The sequence below is a fragment of the Epargyreus clarus genome, unplaced genomic scaffold (assembly GCF_041222505.1).
Source record: "Epargyreus clarus isolate Ecla_fem2 unplaced genomic scaffold, WU_Ecla_fem_2.2 ptg000027l, whole genome shotgun sequence".
Classification (NCBI taxonomy): domain Eukaryota; kingdom Metazoa; phylum Arthropoda; class Insecta; order Lepidoptera; family Hesperiidae; genus Epargyreus; species Epargyreus clarus.
This window is the reverse complement of record NW_027332234.1, coordinates 9463968-9488476: the sequence shown is the minus strand read 5'-3', so window position 1 is coordinate 9488476 and position 24509 is coordinate 9463968. Positions and strand designations below refer to the sequence as shown.

General features: G+C 37.3%; 1 protein-coding gene across 10 annotated transcripts in view; it reads right to left on the bottom strand.

Moving 5' to 3' along the window:
* gus (splA/ryanodine receptor domain and SOCS box containing gustavus) overlaps positions 1–24509 on the bottom strand; it is a 105990-nt gene that overhangs the window by 4104 nt on the left and 77377 nt on the right. For all 10 annotated transcript variants that reach the window (XM_073088454.1, XM_073088453.1, XM_073088455.1 and 7 more), the window contains 3 exons: positions 5575–5710; positions 3082–3254; positions 734–995 (listed from right to left, as the gene is read on the bottom strand). In XM_073088454.1, the coding sequence (XP_072944555.1) occupies positions 734–995; positions 3082–3254; positions 5575–5710 (571 nt within the window). The remainder of the gene's footprint in view (positions 1–733; positions 996–3081; positions 3255–5574; positions 5711–24509) is intronic.

Genomic DNA, 24509 nt, shown 5'->3' with positions numbered 1-24509 from the left:
AAAAAAATAAATCTACTCCACAGCTTAAGAAATGCTTAAGAAATTGGTATTGTTACCAAGTTCACTTAACACAATTTTCCAATACTTTTCAGGAATTCCCAAACATAAAGATTTCGTAGAAGATGATTAGTCACAAAACATATGTAAGGAAAAAAGCGATGGGAAATATTAAAGGAAAATATTAGTTTTCCTTCCATATATTTAGAGCTCAATCTTTTATGTTGATAATTCAAGCGTTGTAGGAATTTCAATTTTTTTTTATAATTTCTCTTCCACTTCTTTCAAACCCATATTCTGACATTAAATTTAGTTACACATTTCTAATGACTCAACATCTACGAAGGTGGTAGAACCCTTTGTGGTTCGACTCCGGCGGCACCACCGCCACACCTATTTCTGCATAATAACAGCAGTGTTAGGCGCTGCTGTGTTCTGGTTTGAAGGGTGTGGTAAGGAAGACATACTTTTCCGAGGTGTTCCAGCATAGTCCTCAGGGGTAGGTCTGTGGCCAACCTCAGGTAGGAATGTCTAATCCTTTCTGGGGTTGATTACAGATGTCCATGGGCGGCAGTAGCCACTTACCATCAGGTGGATTGCATTCTCGTCTGCTACTCCTATATTATAAAAAAAATCTATACGTTACAATGCGAGCTCACTGTATTACAGAGTTAGGTGGCTCTGGTGGTATGTTACGAGTCAAAACCGGCTCCCTACAACACACTTAACAACTCACTTTATTCCTGCCGAGGTCCCACCCCCAGCTCTGGTCGGTCGCGCCGACGAGGCTCTGGTATCCGACCGAGTGGAGCGGCGCGTGCGACGTTGCCACGCCGACGACCGCGTGCGTGCCGCGTTGCCGCGCCGGCCACACCACCTCCCAGCAGTGCAGGCCGCGCGAGTAGCCCACGCGGCCGCGGATGCAGTCCGTGCTCTGCGCCACCGGGTGGCGGTGGAACGTGAGCGCATCCTCCTCTTTCACGAATATGTTTAGTGATCTGGAATGTGGTAATGGTATAGTTATGCATCATGTTCGTTTAATACACATGTAAAGATTACTCACTCCTAACAAGAATATGTAACCAGTATTGACAATTTAAATTGTCACTGTTATCTATTTTCGTGTTTGAAAAATAAAAAAAAAGTATTTAGAGCATTTACGAATGCAACGATATTTCTTCGCAAATTTTCTTCGATTTTGTGTTGTTTTTGCACCACTTTACTGCAAATGTCGGCATTGTTCGCGCAAATCACACCATGGCAGTCGGAGACGTAATGGGAAAACAGTCAGCCATTTTATGTGTCAGCCATTTAATGGCTTCCTTCAATTACAAGGCGGTGAGATATCTATACTTATCTATGGTTTAATGTTATAGTCCGCGCTGAATATAGATATGAATCGCGTCGCCATAGCAAATTGTATGACACCTGCTCGCAACAACTTCAGAGCGGACTAGCAGTTTGGCGAGGACTGTAGTAATTGGTAGAATGTGCGTCATATTTAGTAAATAATTAAATTACTTGTGTATGTTTACTATTTTTAACGGTAAACATATATCGCAATCTCTAGTAAAGTATAATATCGATTTTGGTTTGTACATGTGACAATACATTATGGGCAATTTAAAATATTTATATAACCAATTTGTGGACATCAAAAACTTATTATCAGCAGTGCCTTAAAATCTGGATACACAAGATTCCATATAATCTTCAATAACTAGAGCACCCATTACATAATTTTAATAATAGGTCGTTAAATAGACAGCGACAACTTGCGCTTGCGCAATAAAATTTCAAACTAATCGTATACCTATGATTAAATTATTAAATACAAGTTAGTCTTTTTTATCCAATTTGTATGATAGCACTTCACTTCATAAATTGTTATAAATAAATATAACGTAATGTTTATGCCGCTTTGGATTGCGTTAAAAAGGTTATCATGTCAGTATTTTATACTTAAAGACCAGCGATTATGTTCGTTGGTCATATAAAGTGACGTCACGCATTTTATTACGTAAACGCACGATGCCATCTTAATGACCCGGGGTTTTATCGGCGAAACAGCCTTGTATCGCCAAATACGTAATCAATCACACGAATTGAATCGTAAATGGTGTAATGCAAGGTCCTCTCCGTAATCTGCATATGCGACGTTCTTTCTCTTTGTCGCATAATGCATACAATATATTGCTATTGGGCAAGGATACCTTATAATGATAACGCCATCTGTCCTTACGATTGAACGAAGGCCAGGAGTGCATCACTCGGTAAGGGGTTATCGATAAGTAACGTAACGCAGATTTTATTGTTTTTCAACTAGGAAGGATAATTTTAATTAGATATGATATTAACAGTGATCACTACACATGATTTTCTCACTACATCACACATTGTATAGACCTTCTCGGCCCAAAATAATAATTGTGACAAATCTTTTAAATATCCGCGCTTTAATTAGATGTAACATGAAACGCGTGTAGCTCTGAGACTCGTGGAGACCTTAACCGATCTACAAAGTTAAGCAACGTCGGCCTTGGTCGGAGTTAGATGGGTCACTACTAATGGCAATTTCTGCGCCCAATGATGGGCGCAGAAACAACCACGGGACAAGTTAAACCGTTATAGGATAGCAATAAATTAATATCGTCGGAAGGTCTTATGGTCAGCCTAAATTTGGCAAAGAATTGGCCACTAATCCGTACCACCGTTACTAATACGCATTGGAGTAAGATGGTAGGGTAAGCTCTAAACATACCTAGTAGTGAGAAATAAATAGGGGTTACAGCCCTACATAACTTTCAACTTATGCCCTTATACATCTACATATCCAGTCATAAATTTTATTGAGCTTTCTAGCCTCTAAATTTACCATAATGGTAATTGGATGGTCGGTTTAAAACAACCCTATAAGTTAAGACATATAAATGGGATACCTACCTTTTAACATTTTTTTGTACAAAAAGGTCTTAAGGTCTTAACTTCTTCATAATTCTTAGTAGCTATCAACAGTCGTTCAAAAAGCCGCTAGTATGTTAATTGTGATTCGCTATTAGTAAATAGTTATGATCAGTACGATACCTGTCGTCCGGGTTCCACGCATGCTTCAACTGCAGCTCGGGATGCGCGGGCGGCGCGTCGAGCAGCGCGTCGAGCCGCGCGGGCCGCGGCGGCTCCGGCGCCAGTTCCCGCGCTACTACCGCCTTGAACGGCGCCGTGCACTCGCGCGACACCGACTTTACACCGCCGGACAGCTGGGGAAACGGAAAATAGATCGGGTTTAGTAATACATTGGTAATGGAGATAGAACTCTTCGTGGTTCGGACACTGAAGCAACCACAACATAACATAATTCATCGTCATAACAAACTAACTTAAAAACGTATAACTTGTGCGGACTAAGCGTTTTAGCAACTCATTCCTGCTGCGAACCGCCAAAGAATGGAACGCACCCACGCCTTCGTTGTTTCCCGATACATACGACCCGGGATTGTTCAAGTCAAGGGTGAATAGGCTACTTCTAGGCAAGCGCGTTTTGACCAAGGCTGCATCTCACTTAACATCAAGTAATGATGCAGCCAAACGCAGGCTTATAGTAAGTTAAAAAAATCATCAGAACAGCAGCACGTCTCTGTGGTAAAGGATAGATACTTATAGCAATGTAACTGAAGTCGATGTCAGGTAACGAAGGGTGTGGCAAAGGAGGGGACACCTTTATCACAGTATAAGGATATACAGTAATTTAACTCTGCCCTGACCTTGAATTAGATACCTACGGTTGCGCTGGGCACGGTAACGCGTTAGGGCTGCCTGCCTACAGTTTTTTAATTACATCTGCATACTTGTCTTTCTTTTTAATTTTTTGATTGTAAATGTTGTATTTTTTTATTTAAACAAATGAATGCTATAGTTAATTATATAGAAAGTGTTGAATGAAAATGCATGTTATGTTTCTTAATATGTATATATTACGTAATAAAAACTATTCTTATAATTGGGTACTTGACAGTTACAACAATAAAATATGAAATATGTTCGACATGATAGCTTATAAATTAACACAAATTATGCAAAATTTAGTTTAAATATCTAATAATAATTTTAATATAATCTATACTCCGATTCATAATTGGGTGTCCAAAATGTAAACAAAGGTGTTGACCTATCAAGAAAATACTTTTCAAATGGTAGTTTCTTATTTTTGACGATCTTAAAATAATACAACTATAATAAAATATTGATCTAAATAAATTAAGATCAATTCTCATTTTCTAATATTTATATTACCTCATTCAGAATAGTCCCTCGGCGGCATATCGCGCGAACAAACGGGTGCCGAAAGGCCGCTAAGCCACGCCCTCAGCCTTTGTTGCGCCGCGCGACGACGAATAAATACGACGCGTGCGTTGTGCAAGCAAGCCCTTCGTTTATCAACAGTTTCGAGTTTTATTTTGCGCGGGAATAATAAAAGTTGTAAATTGGTCGAAGAAATAGTTTTATTCTATTAATTCAGAAGAGGGATAACCTCAAATAACAAGCTCTGACACCTGTCTACTGAACCAAAATTACAACAATCATACGTATTTTTTTAAAATATCAAATTGTATTAATTAAAAACTAATCTAATTTAGTAGTAGTAGTACCTAGTAGATTAAGTATCTAGTATTAACATAAAAATCATTGTAATTGTTTTACCTTTCGGAGTTTCCAGGCAGTTTAAAAAATGTTATATCTGGATGTGTTATTGACGAATTGAAGCAACCAAAAACAACACAATATAATCTATAACTTTTCTTCGCCATATTATTCTTGAAACAACAAAATATCTTACAAAACCGTCACATCACCCGCTCGTCACCGTGGCACATTCACGAATGTTCGTGTACCGAGTTAGTACCGGCCCGAGGCGAGTAGGCGTGGCTTGCGTTTCGTGCGTTTGTATGAAGATAAAATACTGTATATCCTTATACTGTGCCTTTATGACGCGTAACAAATAATTCCTCGGGTAGCTATCTCAGGTAGGTATTTTAATTGTATTTGGGATTGATAACAGATGTCTTCTGACAGCAGTGGTTACTTATGTACTACTGCATGTTCGTTTGCCACTATCGTCATTACATTTAAGTATGTAATATTTTTTTAACTGACCCTAAAGACGTTGTTGTCCTTTCTGGTAGGTGGCGGATATTGGATGCAAATTGTGTCGATTTCTTTTTTGGCACTTATCCATACATGTCAGTGACTATCAATCAATCGCGACATGAAATTATGGGCAGCTACTGTTTATTATGGGAAAAATTGAAAACAAAAAATAAATTTTAATCGGTTATAATTTAGTTTTTGACACTTCAAAAATAAATTGCAGCAGATATTCAATTCGACTACATTTTTATACAGCTTTTGTTTCCCATAAAAAATCAATAATGTGACCAAGAAGACCTCCAGAGGATCAACAACGTAAATCCCAAGTAATGTTAAGTATGCCTAATGCCTATGTTTTTGTAATGCAAGAAAAAATGGTATAGTATAATTAGTATATTAGTAATAGTGGCATAATTAGGAAAATAGTAGTACCTTTTGCCCCATGTTCATGCCCCTGCAGCGAGTGCGGGCGCGCTTCGGCAGCGCCTTGAGGCCGCCGCGCCGCGCCTCCTCCGCGCCGCCGCCGCCGCCGCCCCCGCCCCTCACTGAGCGCACCCCGCTCTTGTACCTGGAACATTACATATCGCGATTAAGACTAGAACATCCAATACGAAGAATGCGATGTTAGTGGTGTGGGTACATTGTAGGGTAAACAATAATACGCTTCCTACAATCACAGCCTCTCACTAGGTTACTCTAGGACTTGAGCATCCAATTAGGCATAGGCTATGTTAGTGGTGTGGGTACATTGTATAGTAAACAATAATACAAACGTTATCTACACTCACAGCCCCACACTAGATTTCTCTGTCGTGGCTGCCATAGACAGACACAAAGACCCAATCACGTCCTTGAGTTAACTGTCTGGCCGGGAGTCGAAACCAGAACCCTGTGCGCTCCGCCACGCGGGTCGGCTTGCGACCATTGAAGATGTTGTCTATTAGTCTATTGAATAGACCGAGTAGAATAGCGTTAAATGTAGCGAGGACATTAAGAGAAACAAATCGATGTCAACTATTGAGACATCTATTTTTTTAGAAAAAAATGTTTTTTTTTGTAATCACATCAATTAGGTATAAATCGTTTACTAGTAAACTAAATGGAATTCATCTAAATCCGTTTGCATGTTTATAATCTACCGCATAGCATGAGTATCGACAACCTTTGCATTAGTATTTAAGTACTCGGACCTACATTTTTATACATGACCTTATTAGCTAAAATATCTAAATATGGTGCGGATTAAGTAATTTGCCCATACATAAAGCTTAATTAAACTCCCTCATACATAGCTCCAAGTATGGGTAACAGCCACGCAATTATTGGATATCTAAATTAATTTTCTAAACGGGGTGACCGGATATGCAGGGGACGTGGGTATATACTTTTAACCAATAGGTCTTTCGGGCCTCAAGAGTAACCAATATAGAACGCTACGTGTGCCACGTTCACTGCATCAGAAGCTCCGTGGCACTTTTGCTATTATACCTACGCTATACAATAGAGCATATATTACAATATTTTTTAAATAACTAGTAAATCAACTTCCATACATTTAATTAACTTAAATACTTTGGTTAACAAGTATTTGATTATACACAGTTAATCATCGTTAGTACTCATAATAATTTTAATTACGCCCAAACTCCAATTAGGACTTTGCTACTTCCCCTATGTCAATTGCCAAATTCCTCGTGAATCCACATCGCTACTACATAATAAACTTAAGTATGCTATAAAATAAGAAGGCCGTTCAAAGTTAAAAATATACGTTGTAAGTAGGAAGAGCACTAAATTCTACAATCAATTCTAAGTGGTACAGCTTCGTTACTTAATTGTATTGTTGGTATCAAAGAAACTGGTTCTCGAGTGGTTTGTGAGTGGTCACGATGTCATCATAGCAGACGCCGGTGCGGGCGTCGGCGGATCCAACGCGCATCTTATGTAACCAGCGGCCGTCTAACCGTGAAAGTCGCCGCTCAAAAGCCAAGGTTAGCATGGCCCTGGAGCCTCGCTCCAACAACACATGCGAATATTACATGACCGTGTTTGTTTGTTTTTTCCTCTAGTATGATATCATGTAATTGCACGGCTAATCTTTAATTGTGCGAGGCATCAACGGCTTCCCGTCGTGGCGGCAGCGTGTCTTCTACGTATAAACAAAGCCCGAACGTCGAGTTCGGTTTTGCCTAATTTATCTGGTGGTGACTACAATTGCGTATGATGTCATCGACGGTGGTACTTTATACACTATGTAGGATGGGAAGGGACGTATAGAAGGCGCGCAAGTTACAAGGCCGTCTGCCTTTCCGTCGCCTAGAGTGGCTGCATGACAAAAGCGGGAAGTGAAAGGCAGTGAATGCGTCCCCTCCCGTCACGTCACCTCCGACCAAACGAACTTCTTCACCGGTTTTACTACATCTAGAAGTCGAATACCCGAACCGTGAAATATTTGCTCAGTTTAGCAGCTACTTATATAACTCTAATAAGATAATGTTTAAATAAATATTCATTACGGTAATATTTTCAAATAAGTGAACGGCGGTTTGTTTAATACACGACCGATATTGGGAGATAATCTGTCGAGTTCACATGGCCGTCGGTAAACAAACCGACACGAGACACGTGACAGGCCGACAGTGTACGCGGCTACGTATTTACGTTATTCTGTGGAACTTATCACTATTGCAGATGTTTTCCACGCCACTAAACCGAACAGTAAATTTCATCCGGATCTCCATTTGCAGTTTGCCGTAATGGTCTATTTCCATCCGGTATTCATGCGCGGCGTCGCCAGGTTTCGTTGAAAAGGGTTTGAGAATTTAGCGAGGAAGTCGTTTTCGGGAGGATAATATGTTAAAAATTGTCAAGCGTAAGATCGGGCGCGGTTGTGTTGAACATAACCGTTCACGCTCGGTGAGAGGTGAATGGAACCGGCGAGCGTTGCTAGGCCGACTACATTAGCGTGTGCCAGCGCGCTCGAACAATGAACTAGACAAATGACGTACGTTCGGTACACGCCATTGTAAATATTACATCCCATCCTCACTCCGTTCACGAGAGTGATTGGCTCGCGGTGAAATTCCTCTCTCCTTTTGCAACCCGCTACGTGCCCTCGTATTGCGATGATCGATGCACATGTTGCCATCCATAAAGGGTTAGTTGTTATTGTTCAGTTACATTCACAATGCACGTTTTATTCTGATTTTCGATATTTAATTATCGTACGACGTATGAAACTTTTAATTAAATTGATATTCAGTGAATAATGTTCTTTCATGATTATTCACATGTTAAGTGCTTTGCTCTACTATTAACGTAATTAATGTTAATGTTAACAATGTTATTATTGTTGGAAATAAAAAGTATATCATATACCTACCTACGTTTGGAGGTAATTACATTAATGGTATCTTTAATGGATCGTAACACATTTATAGATTTTTTCGTTGTACTATAATGGAATTAAAAGAATGTACTAAGGAAAATTTATCAGTCTTCAATATTCGGAAAATTCTATATAATACGTAATGAGTAGGTATGTATATTATAAAGAGCGTAGCATAATTTGTTTACGGGTTTTAATAATAGCACACGTCTAACATGAACAGAATTAATAAAGAATAAGGTTGTGTAAGGAAGGGATGGAGATACATACAGGAAGAATTCTCACTTATTCCTCAGAGGTACCAACGGACGGTTTCAGTTCTTGTGTCAATTAAAGATATCTCCATGGATTTCTAGAACTTTATCTATAAGAACACAAAAATTATATTATGTGGACACACCCTAAGACTATTAAAGGATTTATCCTTTTAGAACACCGTGTTAAAGTTTGTTAACCCATATTCATATACGTAAGCTTTAGCATGTAAATCCGGTTGTAATAATCCGTAATAATACTAAGCCCGGTGTACCCGAGCTCCAGGGTAGCGCTCGGCTAGGGCTTCTAAACGCTCCGCTAAAGGTAGGACATTCCGTTTCATAGGAGCTATTTCGTAATAATGGAAAGAAGTTGTGTAAGGGGATTGTGGTCGAAATTGAATCTAAGAAATCCTCACATAAGGAAAAGCGTGTTGTCTCCTCTCATGCCTTTTTATTGCCTATGTGTGCATGAGAGTATCGAGATCCGCGCAGTAAACATAGACAGTGGGAATTTTGTTAAAACTTATTAGTCATGTGATCTAAATTTTCACCGCATAGTTCAGCTTTCAAATATGAGTACGGTCGTTCTTTTTGCATTTTTTTCCGATTCTTTATACATTGGCTGGTTTTCGTGCTTCTTAGCAAAGTCCTGTATTATCATTGTGAAGTTTTGCAAGCCTACGCTCAGCCCATATTTAGTTGGCTTAAGCTTATCGACTGACTTACTGGCCGACGTGCGCCCGCCGATAAATAAATTACATGCCTCGAGTAGCCAGCTAAATCATGCTATGGGTAAGATAAAAAATATGCTGTATTGTTGTAAAAACTAACCTTCATTACTATTAATAAGGGCAACATTAGCTGGTAAGTGGCTTTATAAAAAATACTGGCAAATACGTGTAGAACTCGCGGCAAGAAGTTTTCATATCAGTTATTACATAGGTGTCAATGTTAACTTCACAAAACATACTGATTTCGAAGGAATGATTTTGGTATTTCTTCCTATATCTGTTTTGTGATAACTTTCTCATTAGCGAATTTTAAGTAGCAAATGATATGCTACTTAAAATTCGCTAAATGTCAGTAACTTTGCTAGTTAAATAAGGGGTTTCATACTATTGAATTAATTTAAAAACAGATGGAAAATGGGTACCAAATATTCGTACTCGAAATAACAGTGTCTAGACTAGAAAAAGAAAAGAAACAACAGTAAACTGAACTGCACCGGGATACAACGGTTCGAGTTTTTTTCTTTCGAACTGCGGAATCCTAAAAAGCCGGCGGATATTTTATTATTTTATTCGTATAAAAACAACGCTTACAAACGAAATTGAAACGTCCCAAAACTGAATTGGACGTCGGGCGAGCGCGGAGGGAGGATTAATTATTAATTGGATCACAACACATCGGTATATTTATGATTTGTTTTTTCCGGCTTGACTTTAAAAGCGAAACGATTTTTTATATCGACCACTCAAACATTTAAAACTCTTTTCAATTAAGTTTCGTTGGCAGATTAATTTTAAATTATCATTAAAACAACTTTTAAGATATTCACCTACTTATTTTGCGGTAAATGCTTAGATAACAGTTTTGATTTGGTACTTTTATATAATTCATCGGTAATTGGTGAATGAGGCAAGCCGATTGAATGAGACATTGATTAGATAGTTAGTTCACAGTCAGTTTTACCGCGGTAATTGATTTCTCTAGCGGAAAGAATATTGATAGACATTTCGATCGTTGGTCATGCCGGTATTATTCAATGGCCAGTATAAACGTTATATATTATTTTAATATCGAATTTCTTCGAGAATGTGCTTACAGTAGATTTTTATGACGGACGATTAGTTCCACTGTAAGCGTAATACCGATTGCATTCCGTTAGTCATTTGTCATACATTAGTCTTAGAACTGACCGAAGCTGAGATGCATATCTGGCCACTCATTCTTGACATTCAGTCAGTAAAATTAACAGTTGTAACATTAATACGTTGTAATATGGGTTGCGATACGGCGGGCATAATGTGCATATAGACATTGCTATCTGTGATTTGCAATCTAATTGCATCGCATTTGCTATCTAACGGAGACCTGTTACCGAAATGGAATTAGTATTACCGCCAAATACTGCGTAAGTGATGCATAATAGCTCTATTCGAGTTTATCATTGATGATCGGCAGTAGGTATAGGTTTGAATAATGCAGTGAGAAAGGAGTCATCGACAGCAGTAGGTATTATTTAAATTTAAGAGGTAGAAAATTTAATCAACCTGACGGTGAGTGGCCACTGACGCCCAAGTACATGTATAATCAACCACAGATAGGATGAGAGTTCTATTGGTGGTGGGCGATGGATTCGTTGGTATTCGTACCATTGATGATTAAAGATAAATGCCTTGATAACTCGCTATAACCACTCTAATAAGATAGAAATAAGTATGGCCGCCGTGTTTTCGGAGTCAAAAAAGAAAGTGAAACTTAGTCGCAGGTGGTAGAACTTCGTTGGTGGTACGCAGAGCGTCACAGGGCGTGACATTACAACTGCGAGATACAAAGACGAAATATATACCAGTAATCTAAATATAATTTGAGTTTAGTACGAAAATGATCATCAAGGTAGGTCGACATCAAAGGACATTTAAATATTCGATTGGGGATCGTATTGATTCGAATCACACGAAGCAGCAACTTAAGCTCGACACGGGTCGGATTTGTGAGCGTTTTCGAACGCAGATAGTTTAACTTGTATCGGAGGATTATAATCATTATGCTGGAAACCCCTAACGAAGTCTGTATATGTAAATATCGCTTAATATATTCATGGCCGCTTATCGTAAATGGAATTAAGCTACGTGATATGCATTATTATGTATATAAAATGTTTAACTACGTTCCTTGCACGAAGCTGTGCGTATGTGTTCATGCAAATCGATGTGTACGTAGTACGTACATCTTACTTATCCGTGTGTATTGGAATAAAAGATACATTCATTAAATTTTGGGAACACAAGTGGATTCTATTTCGTTAATATTCACGACTAAATATAATTTTAGTGTGCCTACTTAGGTATAACACTAACGTGTAAGAAGTCTATCCAATTTTGCATACCATAGAAATATTGAAAAACCGAAACTATTTGAACAGCAGACTGAACTTTAGTATATTTATGCTTGCTGGATATCCTATTTTTATGTATCCCTTAAAATAAATCGATAATTTTTCAATAATTTGTGAATAAGAAATCAATAATTAAGCTAAATGTATTATAATTATTAACCATAATTTAAAACCACTTACGACCAATACTAGTTCGCATTCCTGTTACCTTCAGTCATGTAACCTATCCTGCCAATATATAAAGTTGTACAACGCTTGTTCTTAGAAATCGATAAAACGCATTCAAACACTTCCTGGTAGGCAAGAGACTTTGTACATCCGATCGGTTAGTCTTACAGCTATTAACCAGTTACCGAGAACAGGTGTCAGTCGAGCGGCGAGATCGGCGCGTTGCGTGCCAACCGGCGCTTAGTTCTAAATCATCGGAGCTCAGAGTAATTATAAGAATAGAGTGAGCATACTCGGGTGAGAACAGTAGGGCACGGGTCAGAACATCATTAAACCTGCATACCTGAGATTTATAAAAAAAAAAAACTCAAAGGTATGTGAAGTCCACCAATACGCACTTGGCCAGCGCGGTGGACTATGGCCTAATCCTTTTCATTATGAGACCAGACCCGTGCCCAGCAGTGGGACAGTAATGGGTTGTTGATGATGATGATGATGATGATGATGATAGGGCAAACAAAATTCTGTTTTGTAAAAATACAGTGTTTCTCTTTATTTCACTCTCAATCGCTAATAATCAAGTTTTAAGTTCAAGTAAACAATTAAATTCGTTAACTCACTCTGAGTTTATAGTCTATCAATTTTCAATTCAATTCAATCAGTCTATGTTTTAATAGTCATCAATGTATTGTTAGTGGAATTAAATGTGCTGGGAGTACTTAAACTATAATATGGCATTTCACAACCAGGGCATTTAACCAGTCATAGCGCATTAACTATGATTATGATGACTATGATGACCATTGGACTTATCCATACGGACAGGTGTAGATGCGGATATGGTAATTGAACAAATTGCTTATGTCAACTTTTCACGCAAATTGACAAGTACAGAACAGACGTCAAATCAAGCGTCTAATCATATAAGTTAGCTTTGATGCAATTGCGTTTTGTATTTGAAAACAAAAATAACTGTTAAGTTAAAATGAGGCTATATAGTGTAGCTATATTCAGTTTTAAAGTACAAGTGTGGAAACGTACATGCAAATACTTAACTTTTTCTTTCATAGCCCCCTGAAGTAGTAAGACATTTAACTAAACTACTTCAGCTAATACATTCTTTCTGTTTATAATTAATTATATTTAAGTTTTCCCCTTCATTACGTATTAGTTTTTATTTCATAGCTGTTAGCATTATAAATTAACTCTTATCAAAAGAATAGAAAATGTGGGACAAAGAATTAAAACAAAAACGAGTAAAAGTACTGGCATGTTTGAATATGGAAATTTAGAAACGAGGGCGCTCGAAACACCAATGAAACCATTTTTTACTTTTAAAACGAATAATAAAATGTCAAAACAAGTGCAGAATTTTATATCAGTGTTCTGTTGTGCGCTTTTTGGAGAGTCGTTTTAACAGGGCATTTTTATTGTTACCATATATTCGTGTGGAAAGGTTTAATGTCAATAGGTACAAGTGCAAAAGGTTTAAGTTGTGTCGCATTAACATTTCACATTATCCGAAATGGACGGAGAAAGCGGCTGCCTCGCGAGAGACACTTCTCGGGGAAATGCGAGGCCGGGCGAGCCTTATAGGGTACAGTAGCGCAATATAACAAAATTAAATATGATTCGTTGCGCGCTACAAAATTGAATTTTAGCACGAGTAATAAATACAGTATCACTGCGTCGTTGTGTTTATTTCGACTTTTTACGTTAGGGTTGGAATAGTTTACAGTTACAGTTACCACACGCTAGCGTATTTACGAAATTACCTAAATAATTTTGATTCTGTTATGTAATAGAGCTTTTTAATCTGTCCAAACATCAAGAACTAAATTAAAAGTTTCTATTTTCATCATGCTCGAACAAACAGATAACAAAATCCTGTTGGTTTAGGATCGCCCGTACGAAAGAAAATCATGTTAGACATACATGCTAGGTATTTTAAAGTACCTACTTAGGAAGACACAAAGATGAGTGTCATCTAAGAGTTTATAAAATCTTCCCAATGTCCGCTCTGCATTTATTTGATCTCCTTGGTTAAAAATCAAGTATCATTATAGTTATATCGCTAGTCATGTGTCCCTTTTCAAAATTAGATTTAGAGCTTCAAGTGACAGTTCACTGAGTTATCAATGGTCAATACTAAGTAAAATCTAATAATAGGTATTCATTCATACAAACGTTCACAAATATAATCGATATTATAACAGGGAGCATCGAACAGTCGGTCGACCTTTCTTCGACTTGTTTCACGTATACATATCCATTACATTTTACAGGTCATTACCCCAACCTGTAGGGTTTTATATTAAAAGTGCGTTAACTTGTTTTATTGTCTATAAATAACATAGGAAAGAAGTTGGTAGAACCCTATTCTGCTTAATAACAGCAGGGTTAAGCGCTGCTGTATTCTGATCTGAAGGATGTGGTAGGAAACACATACTTCACCGAGGTATACCAGCTAACTCCTTAGGGTAGCGGCGCACCTGCGGCCGATCCCATGCAGGAATCTTATATGTATTATTACAGATGTCCATGGGCGGCTGTAGCCTCTTACCATTAGATGGACTGCATGCTCGTCTGCTACTTCGACACTACAAAAAAAATCTTATAATAGATTGATTGATTCAATTGTTATTTCCAGTCATCTGCTAAGTGGTGCCTGCACTATATCTTGTACATGTGAGCTCAATTAAATCTGAAATTCTTTTCGAAGTCGGTTAAAGACATGCAAAAGTCGTGTTTCTGTGAGTTACTGACGAAATTTTTAAGTGCCTGTATATATGCAAGTACGTTCGAGGACAAATTACTTAATCCAGTGCAACGCACCTTATAAACAATAGCCCAAACACTTCTATTATAAAGAAGTAGGTACCATTTGCTGCTTCATAACTATGTTACGTTAATTCCATAGTTAAATTAAGCCTTCAAGATACTATGATGGTGGATTTTCCGAGTGAAAAGGATTTAGTCCAACGCGCTGGCCAAGTGCAGATTGGTAAGTTCACACACAACCTTGAGAATGGTTTTAAGTATACTCATTAGGTAGGTTTTCTGAAGATGCTTTTTTCATCGTTTAATTAATTTTTAATTCGCACATAACTAAAAAATATGGGATTTCAACCTCAGATTTCTCGAGTTCCACTGCTTGTCGGAAGTATTTCTATGTACAAAAAGATTTTCAATTAAGACCATTTAATTAATTATACTGACTACAGATAAAAGATACTTAGATATACAAATATTACGGAAACGTATATTAAATATTGAGAGCTCCAACGACTCACTGAACTCCTTTATCGTTAAATTTTGAACTCGGGGAACTTCGTCAAAATTGATAGTCGAAGTTTGTAATCTCTTTCGCGAAAGATAAGCTTAGTTGGTGTAGTTAACTTATCGTTGCTTAAATATTTGTTATTTATATATGCATGAGAACTTGTTAGGCGATAAGACGTATGAATGTATAACGAGTTTACATGGCTAGTTAGTAAAATAGTATAGGTAAGTAATATACTATTGTACCATAGTATGTACCTACAACAGTTCGTGTGATATAAATTAGAAACTACGCATGAAACGTATGCCGTCAGATTTACTATTTGCTTTTTAATAAACGTCAAAAATATTTCGCTTTTTATACGATTTAAGTAGTAAACGAGCATGGTAGGTGGTTACTGCCCCCCATCTGTAACCAACTCTGTATAGACAACTCCTGGGGATTGAGATAGATGCCTCCAAATCTTTCCACCGAAACGCAAAAATCGCTTCACGTTAGAAATAGGTGTGGCGGCGGTACCTCCCCGGTCGAACTATACTAGTTCTAGTACCTTTCAAAAGGTGTTTTAAGTGGTCAATTAAAGTTTTATTTCTATAAAAACGATATGGTTTTTAATCTAAATAACCTATCTGGAGGATTAATAGGTCGTTTCGATCATTCTTTTTTATCAACGTGGGCACAATCCGTAGGTTGGTTCTAAGAAAACTACGCGAATATCTGATAATGGGTTTGAGAATCAGATTAGAGTTGAAGTGATTTTTGTAACATTGAAGTGGGTATTTTTTGTTAAATAATTGCCAGTAATTACTTTAATTAAATATCAAGGATCTTGTTACATCGCAACGCGCCGTGATGCAAGCGGACGTTAATGATTGACGGAAATAGGTAAATCTTTAATTCGCGGATAAAATCTCGAATCGTCATTTACAGGCCTCGACATCACGACTGTCTCTGGTTTCAATAACAATTAAATAATCGCTAGGGCGTGTCACGGCAACCTTGTGTCAGTTGCCGCGTTGCAACAGGGCCTTGTGTCAAGGAAAAACCCACTTTACAGTTTCCCTGGCCCTGAACCGACGCTATTTATTTATTTATTCACTTTTTATTGAACCATTAACGGCGGTGAACACAAAAATTTCAATAAAGGGTAGTACAAAAACATTTACCTAGTATAACATCGCGGCGGGTGTTGGTTACGTTTGCGAAAATTGTTTATCCGTCCGAAATAATTAGCTCTTTTCCAAGATAGGGAGATATAGGGACTTCATTCATAAAATTCGCACTTCTACATTTCTTTGAATGAAATTTCACTGAATATAATTCAAGCAATACTACTGCTGGAGTCTGGACACATATTACATAACTTAGCTATCTCGCACATCTCTGGTGGGAACTTTAAGGCACCCTTGGTCATAAGTGCAGCTATCAGTAAAACGGGCAATAAACATCTTGCCATTCTTGAGGACTAAGTTAGAACATAACATTTAACACCACATTATTATACACTACAAGCAGGAAATAAAAAGGAAACGATCATTTGATAAAGCACAGTTTCTGAATGGCAATAGGTGTAGTTTTAAGCATTTAAAAAAATTGTAACAGGGATTTTCCGTTACGTATGCATGTTCCATGAATTAAGTGCTCCTATGAACTCATAGCTTGAGTAAGATATAGTTCCGCGAATCTGGTGGGTCCATGAAGTCATAATTGAAAGGCTAATCTGTATTAAATTTAATCAACGTTCAGAAGCTTAACCTTTTATAACGTGTTATTAGGATTAGTCAGTAAAAAAATGGGCGCGAAGTTACTGGTTAATTCAAATATTAAAAAAAAAGTATACTACTATTTTTTGTTGATTTGATGTAATAGGCGAATCATATAAAAGAAGGCATTTTTTGCATTGTCATTAATTAAGATAAATTAAATAGACACTGATTTCTTAGCCTAAGGGTCTAACTCCTTATGAGCTGTCGTACAATACAAATGATTTCAAGACAAACTACATTTACTTTCTAATAATCTTCGATTGCTTACAACGGTTACAACTTTTATAATGTAACTTTTCATTCTCATTTTACTATCGAAAGTAGTCTATCAATCATTTTTATTACTATTTCGCGTGTACTCATTCTAAGTTGAAATCACAGTAGACAAAAGCTACGTCATAACATCATATCAATACAATGTTTGCAAATAATGAGTGTTTATTTTTATTTATTCAGTCGTAAAATATTTGTTATTACATTACAGTCAGTGAATAGAGCTGTCATTGGATGAAGTGTGAAGATGTAGGTAGACTTTATTACAAAATGGAACCAAGTAAAAATTGAAAATGAGAGGAATTTGGAAGATATTTACATCTTTTTGGTCCCTAAAGACGTGGGTATGGAGTAAAGGGAGCGTGAATCGCCGAATTTGTGTCAAGGATAGAACGACTGGTTCATATTCCTTCAGTAACAAATTACGAACAACACATTTAGTTAAACTCTGTCTGTATATGAAATGTAATTTTAGTTTCTAAAACTTATATCTATGAAGACTCGAACACATTGACAAAGATTGATTTCACGTGTACATAAATATATTTCGCTCAATACTGACTATTATTAAATTCTCCCTATTCTAAACAAAGGATACATAGGTAATTACATATACTTATGTAATAACATTATTTGGAATTAAACCTGTGGGCGATGGTGTCGATGGGTATTGCAATAGTGATGGATGTGCAATTTATGAAAATTGCAATATCTTAAATCTTACTATTAATTAGTCATTCGTCTCTAGTTCGTGAGAATTGTACATCAAAATACACTTTAAGATTATTTACACTTTTACATTCTACAGTAATCCTAAACGGTTTCTTGTTTTTTCCATCCATTTACCATCATTACTCCTTTTGTACTACTATCCTCTGTACACCTCTCCTCTAATAATAAGAAATTTTAGTGCATCATGCTAGTCAAGACTGTATCGATTCTGTTTCCACACATTTCTCAAGACATTTTCTTCGACTATAAAATCAAGGTACAAATAATTTGCCATCAGCTAACAACCCTATTAAACCCGCCAGCTAGCAACCCTAGCCGCTGCAGTGGGTGAGGATTACATAAGAGTGACGTGTGCGCGTGCGGTATCGCGGCGTCCATGTCAAGGATGCACCGGCTGCGGCTCGCCTTAATGTTGCTGACTTACCGTTAAGCCTGCTTATTTAGCTTATTTTCAAACCAAAAGCGAACTATGTAAGGTCTAACTTTTTGACATTCAATAAGTGTAAATAATCTCTTCCGACTCGCGTGCGAGAAGCGTCTATGTGATTTATTCCCTGATCAGACATACATTTAAATGATGAATTAAGATTTTTTTGGGGTTATGTTTATCTCCTTGTGGCAGATGCTAAATCGTTGATACGAAACATTGAAATGACACTGGGAAGTGGGACTTTGTGAGTATCTCCATTAGTTTATTATTGATATATATGTAACCGCTTGCTATTTATATTATTATCACTTTATAAACGGACACTTGATATTGTGTGCTACATTTATTTTAACAAAATTAAGTTTGTAACCATAAAATATGTTTGAAACGCAAGATCTAAGATTAAGACCAAGGACATACATTCCTCAAACCTCCTAAAACCTTATTTGGCGTTTGTTAATATTCATGCGGTAACCGCTTAAATATAAGGTGGACTGGAAGTCCGTTTCTGTTTCAACTGTATAAAAAATATGCATACCTACATAGCACTACATACCTACGAGTAGATAACATTAAAGCAACCTTGTTTTTTCTTAATATTTGAACCTAACGATAAAGCAGACGTGCTCCCAGACGTAAAGAAGTAAACGTCACCTATGGACATTTGCAACACTAGAGGAGTCGCCAATGCATCGCCGGCTTTGAAGGAGAGCTCTTTTTGCACCTCTTTTGAAGAGACTTTTTCAATTTTTCTCCAATTCAAAGATCAAATTCAAAAATAACTGGTTTTTGAAAATTGTAATTATTGCGTAAAGTGTTGCCACGTCTCCGTTCTAAAATGTCCCAAAAATTTTTGAAATATTTATTTAATAACGTAAATTACGTTATATTATTATAGTTATTTATACGTTAATTTTCTTTAAAATGTTTTTTATTTGTCAATAACTCAAACAATAAATGATAAAATCATCTTTTTGTGGCTTCAATCTTAAGGCGGTGAAGTATCTTTCTATTTTACTTATCAAAGTTTCGAACATTAAACTGTGGATAAAGTCGCCAATATCGATTACCACTTACACTTAGTTAACCGTTTGATTACATCACGGCGCAGTTAGTTATCTAACACGTGACATCTAGAAGCACAGTTGACGTTATGTGCGACGTAAATGCAGTAAAATAAATATCGAATGTCAACAACATGCGATCGCGATTATTATTAACGCTCCGGGCATTGTTGGATCATAGTGCGGGAGATCGACCGTATCGATTAGAGCTGGTATGTATGACGAATTCCCAGCAATCCTACGCAGCTTTACGCGCATATTATTTTTTTGGATTTTTATACAGGAAAGAATCCTTAGGCTTGCAACTTTTTTTTAATATAGGAGTAGCAGACGATCATGCAGTCCACCTGATGGTAAGTGGCTACTGCCGCCCATGGACATCTGTAATCAACCCCAGATAGGATTAGATATTCCTACCTGAGGTCGGCCACAAATGCGCCGCTACCCCTGAGGACTAAGCTGGCACTTTATATTAGGTAGAAATAGGTGTGGCGGTGGTGCCGCCGGAGTCGAACCACAAAGTGTTCTACCACTTCTTGCAACTTGCGTAGTGTAATCCACCTCCAATGTAAAGCAATATAGGAGTTAGATGGGTGACCGGTAGTGGCTATCACCTAATGCGTACTTCCATGTTTCGGAGAGCACGTTAAGCCGCTAGATCCGGTTCTTGTCAAAAGATAGCAGTTGTTAAGATCATTTAGATTAAGTTGGTCATTAATATGTGCCTCTTTTAACATTCGTTGAGTGTTAAACGGTATTGAAGCAACAAGGTACATAATCTTCCTAGTCTAAATCTAGTTATTTTTAAGTTAAAAAGTAGCCTGTGTTGGGTGGGATCATGGGACCAAACATGCGTAAATGAATGTCGAATAAAAACGCTTCATTTGAAGATAAAACCCAAAATGTTGTTAATGTACAAAACGTCATATTGCTATATTGATATTTATGTAATAGGGATATTGGTTGTTATTTCGTACTTACAACACAGACAATTTACTTTATATACATAAATTATGATGAATGCCCGAGGCATTGTGTTGGATCAGAGCGCGGGAGATCGAGCGTATCGATTAGGGCAGTTATGTACGAGCATGATGTATGAGTAATGGTCGGCGCTTGTGTCTAGGCTGCTTGGTTAATAGGCTTGCCGTAAATCTACTAAGTATTGGAATAGTAGTTAGAATTTAGCTTTACTTGGATATAAAATTCGAATTTTAGTCACTACTGATTTTTTTTTAAGTTACGTGTGTTGGGCCTACTACGAACTAACCATCATTTCATTGAAGAGGGTTTCGTCAAGAAAAAACTTACATGTGTGATACGTCAGCTTAAAATTAGTATAAAATTAAATTCGAATTCTCCAATTTAGGAACTGAAAACAGACTGAATGAATGAATGTTAAGATTAATTGCAGATGTCCATGGGGACTAAGTTGCAATTAATCTCTGTGGTTTGAGTACAGCGGCGTCTTTGCTACAAATTATTTCTCCAGTTTAGAAGTAGGGCAGTGTTGGGCAGAATTGGTAACAAGGATGCCGCATAAGGCTTAGGTATAAGTAGAAGTGTTTTGTACAAATACAGCGTTAAAAGGTACAGCTCAGGGGTTGGTGACAGAAGTTCAAGTACGCTAAAGGACTCTCCTTCCTTTCCTTCTTCTAAAGGGGTCTCCTTCGGTTTTTTTTTTATAATATAGGAGTAGCAGACGAGCATGCAGTCCACCTGATGGTAAGTGGCTACTGCCACCCATGGACATCGGTAATCAACCCCAGATAGGAATAGATATACCTACCTAAGGTCGGCCACAGATGCGCCGCTACCCCTGAGGACTAAGCTGGAACGCCTCGGAAAAGTATACTCTCCCTTACCACACCCTTCAAACCGGAACACAGCAGCGCCTAACACTGCGGTTATTAGGTAGAAATAGGTGGCGGTGGTGCCGCCGGAGTCGAACCACAAAGGGTTCTACCACCTTCAAATATGTCCAGAACCTTTATATATATGTCCAGAAACTATACAGTCAGATAAAGCCGGACCGGCACATGCGACGGAGCCTTGACTACAATGCGCGCGCGCCGTAGCGTGTCAAGGGAGTGCTGCTTTCGCCGCCACGCCTGCCAGGGTAGGGTTGTCAGGCCCAAAAACAGAAAAACCATTCACTCCTTCCTGACATCTTTTTAGACACATCTTGTTTTAATTATATAAAAATATTTTTAATTATTTGCTTTTTATTTAACAGGTCGGAGAGCGAGTGAGTGACGTTATCAACTTGTCTAAGAACTTAACAAACGCCGGATATGTAAATATTTGACCGGATACGACTGTAAAAAGCCGAATATGTCTGGCTAAGGACGGATAAATGACAACCCTATCTGCAGGCCTACATAGATATTTTGCATCGGGGCAACACCAGATATAGCCACCTAAAGGTCTTTCAGTTCGCTTATCAACAGTTTCAACTCATTACACTATGCGGTAAACGCAAAAAACATTTAGTAACGCTCCGGAAAGATTTGTAAACGCGTCAAAAATTACTCATTATGCATTAACTTTGAACGCAATCGAAACGTCAAGCAACGTAACGATTTGCGGCAAAAGTACGAAATTTGCGAAAAAAACTCACAAAAGGAAACAAAACGGTGACAATGTGAAGGAGAAACTGGGTCATTGAATGTTTGGCTCAACATTGGCACACAATAGGTTATAACAACATGCTGAAGGCAAAAACAATTTAAACACGGCCTCTGTGCCGGGGAGTTGTGTAGGTTTTAAAACGTGTCGTATGAATTACCCATACGACGGTGCATCGCGTTTGAGGTGATTACATGCGTAAAGACTTTGCCTTGTACATAGAGGTGTTAAAAAATAATCGATTATTATTTTCTTATAATCGATTTTTACAGTAATATTATTTTTTTATAAATTGGATATTATTGGAAACAGTTCGTATGTATGCAAGTAATGAAAAATCTCGAATTAAGTTCATACGTAAAGTAAGTTGATTAAATATAAACGGTGCCATGCCGGTGCCGGTGTAATTTATATAATAGATTTATAAAAAAAAAACGATTAATATTATTGTAAAAATCGACTATAAGAATATAATAATCGATTAAAAAAATCGATTATTTTTTAACATCTCTACTTGTACACGGTGTCCTTATCGCACTAAAACCGTGATTCAATATGTCAACGTAGTCGCAATTACAAATATGCATTCGAATGATTAATACCCTGTGTATTATTTGTATTATGATACAAGCGTACGTAACCTCAAACATAAACAATGCATCTGACATGTATTACGGCATTGGAAGAAATAGTACAAAATCCTGTTTATGACAATTATATCGCTTGGCGTATAATTTAAATGTTAGGTCAAGATCTATAGTCGTAACTATTCCTACGAAATATTATTAGTCTTAATTTTTTTGCGGATTAACATGAGCCACGAGAAATAAAACTTCCCTGATCGCGAATGTATTGCACAAACGCTTGCATTCTCGAAACATTAAAACAAATAGCTTATTACAAACGGAATAGAAATAACTTATTAGAAATGAAATGTAACGAAATCTTAGCCGAGATTGAAGACGGGACCGGAGACACAAAGAAGTGTAGCGCGAAGACAAAGCCGAGCAATCTTCTAAGTGGTACGAGATGTTGGCTGGAGAACAAAGCCGCCCCCGCTAACCCTCGCCCCGCAGATAAGCACACCCTCCACCTCTAAATGCCTTTAACACCACTGAATGACTCCGTGTCTGCGAAACTTTGCAATATATACTTTTGAAAACGACCGTTACATTATTTTTTATTGTATTTTCTTGCATATTCCTATATGCTTTTAAAATAATCACAATCGACCATAACTTTACCATTACTGTGCCATTAAAGAAATAGAATTCTGAAATTTGTAGAATTTTTCAAAATTTGTTTATGTTCATACGACCATCCACCTTGTTTTGTAAGTATTAGCGATGAGCTGCTGGGTTTGGACTTGTGAAGATACATACGTACACATACATTAATACGGGGTGTTCCGGACCTAGACCTTAGAAACATATCCTGCGATTAACATCAGATAGAACTTGCGCCCTTAGATTTGGGACAGATAAGAGACAGCAGTAAAAACCAGAGCTCTTTGCTCTTTCCACTACACAAAAAGGAAGTAAAATTACTAAGAGGAACTCATTGTTTTCATCCGAAACCAGTTTCAAGGACTGGTTCGAAAGATAATTGCTTTGCAATTAGTCTGAAACCAGAATTCCATGGGATAATAATATTTTGGTTTATATCGTATGAATTTCTAGAGGATACTAACTTAGAAATTAAAACTTAAAGGGTAGCATTGTGACTTATCCTTTAGTAATTTTGTATTTACTTAATGGAAATCCAAAATAGGACTGAAGATGTAACTTAAATACGTTTCGAAGCAAAATAAACGATGATATACCACCCGTAGAGATGACGAGGCGAAGTTGGTTCGTCTTGGTATTATTATAGCCAGAAATATTTATGTCCGCGAGTATTTCGAGTAATCGTAAAGTGAAAGCGTTTAAAATGTGTTTAATATTTAATTTTGAGTTCATATCCGCAAATATACATGCCATGAGTAAAACCACTCGATAAATGTTAACTTGAGACCTCCGAGCAATTTTTGGTACTTAATTTTTTTCCGAGACACGTGTGTTTTTATGATGTTGGAGATAATTTATTGCATCGATTTTCACAACGTCCACGACGATTTCCAAAAACAGAAGTAGGTAAGTCAGAAACAAGAAAAGCTTATAAGAATTGGCAAAGAAAACGGCTATAGAGTTTAATCAATTCATATGAAAGGAACTTCTCTGAAGCTCTAGTTAGCAAATTTTCAAGTTATAACAACACA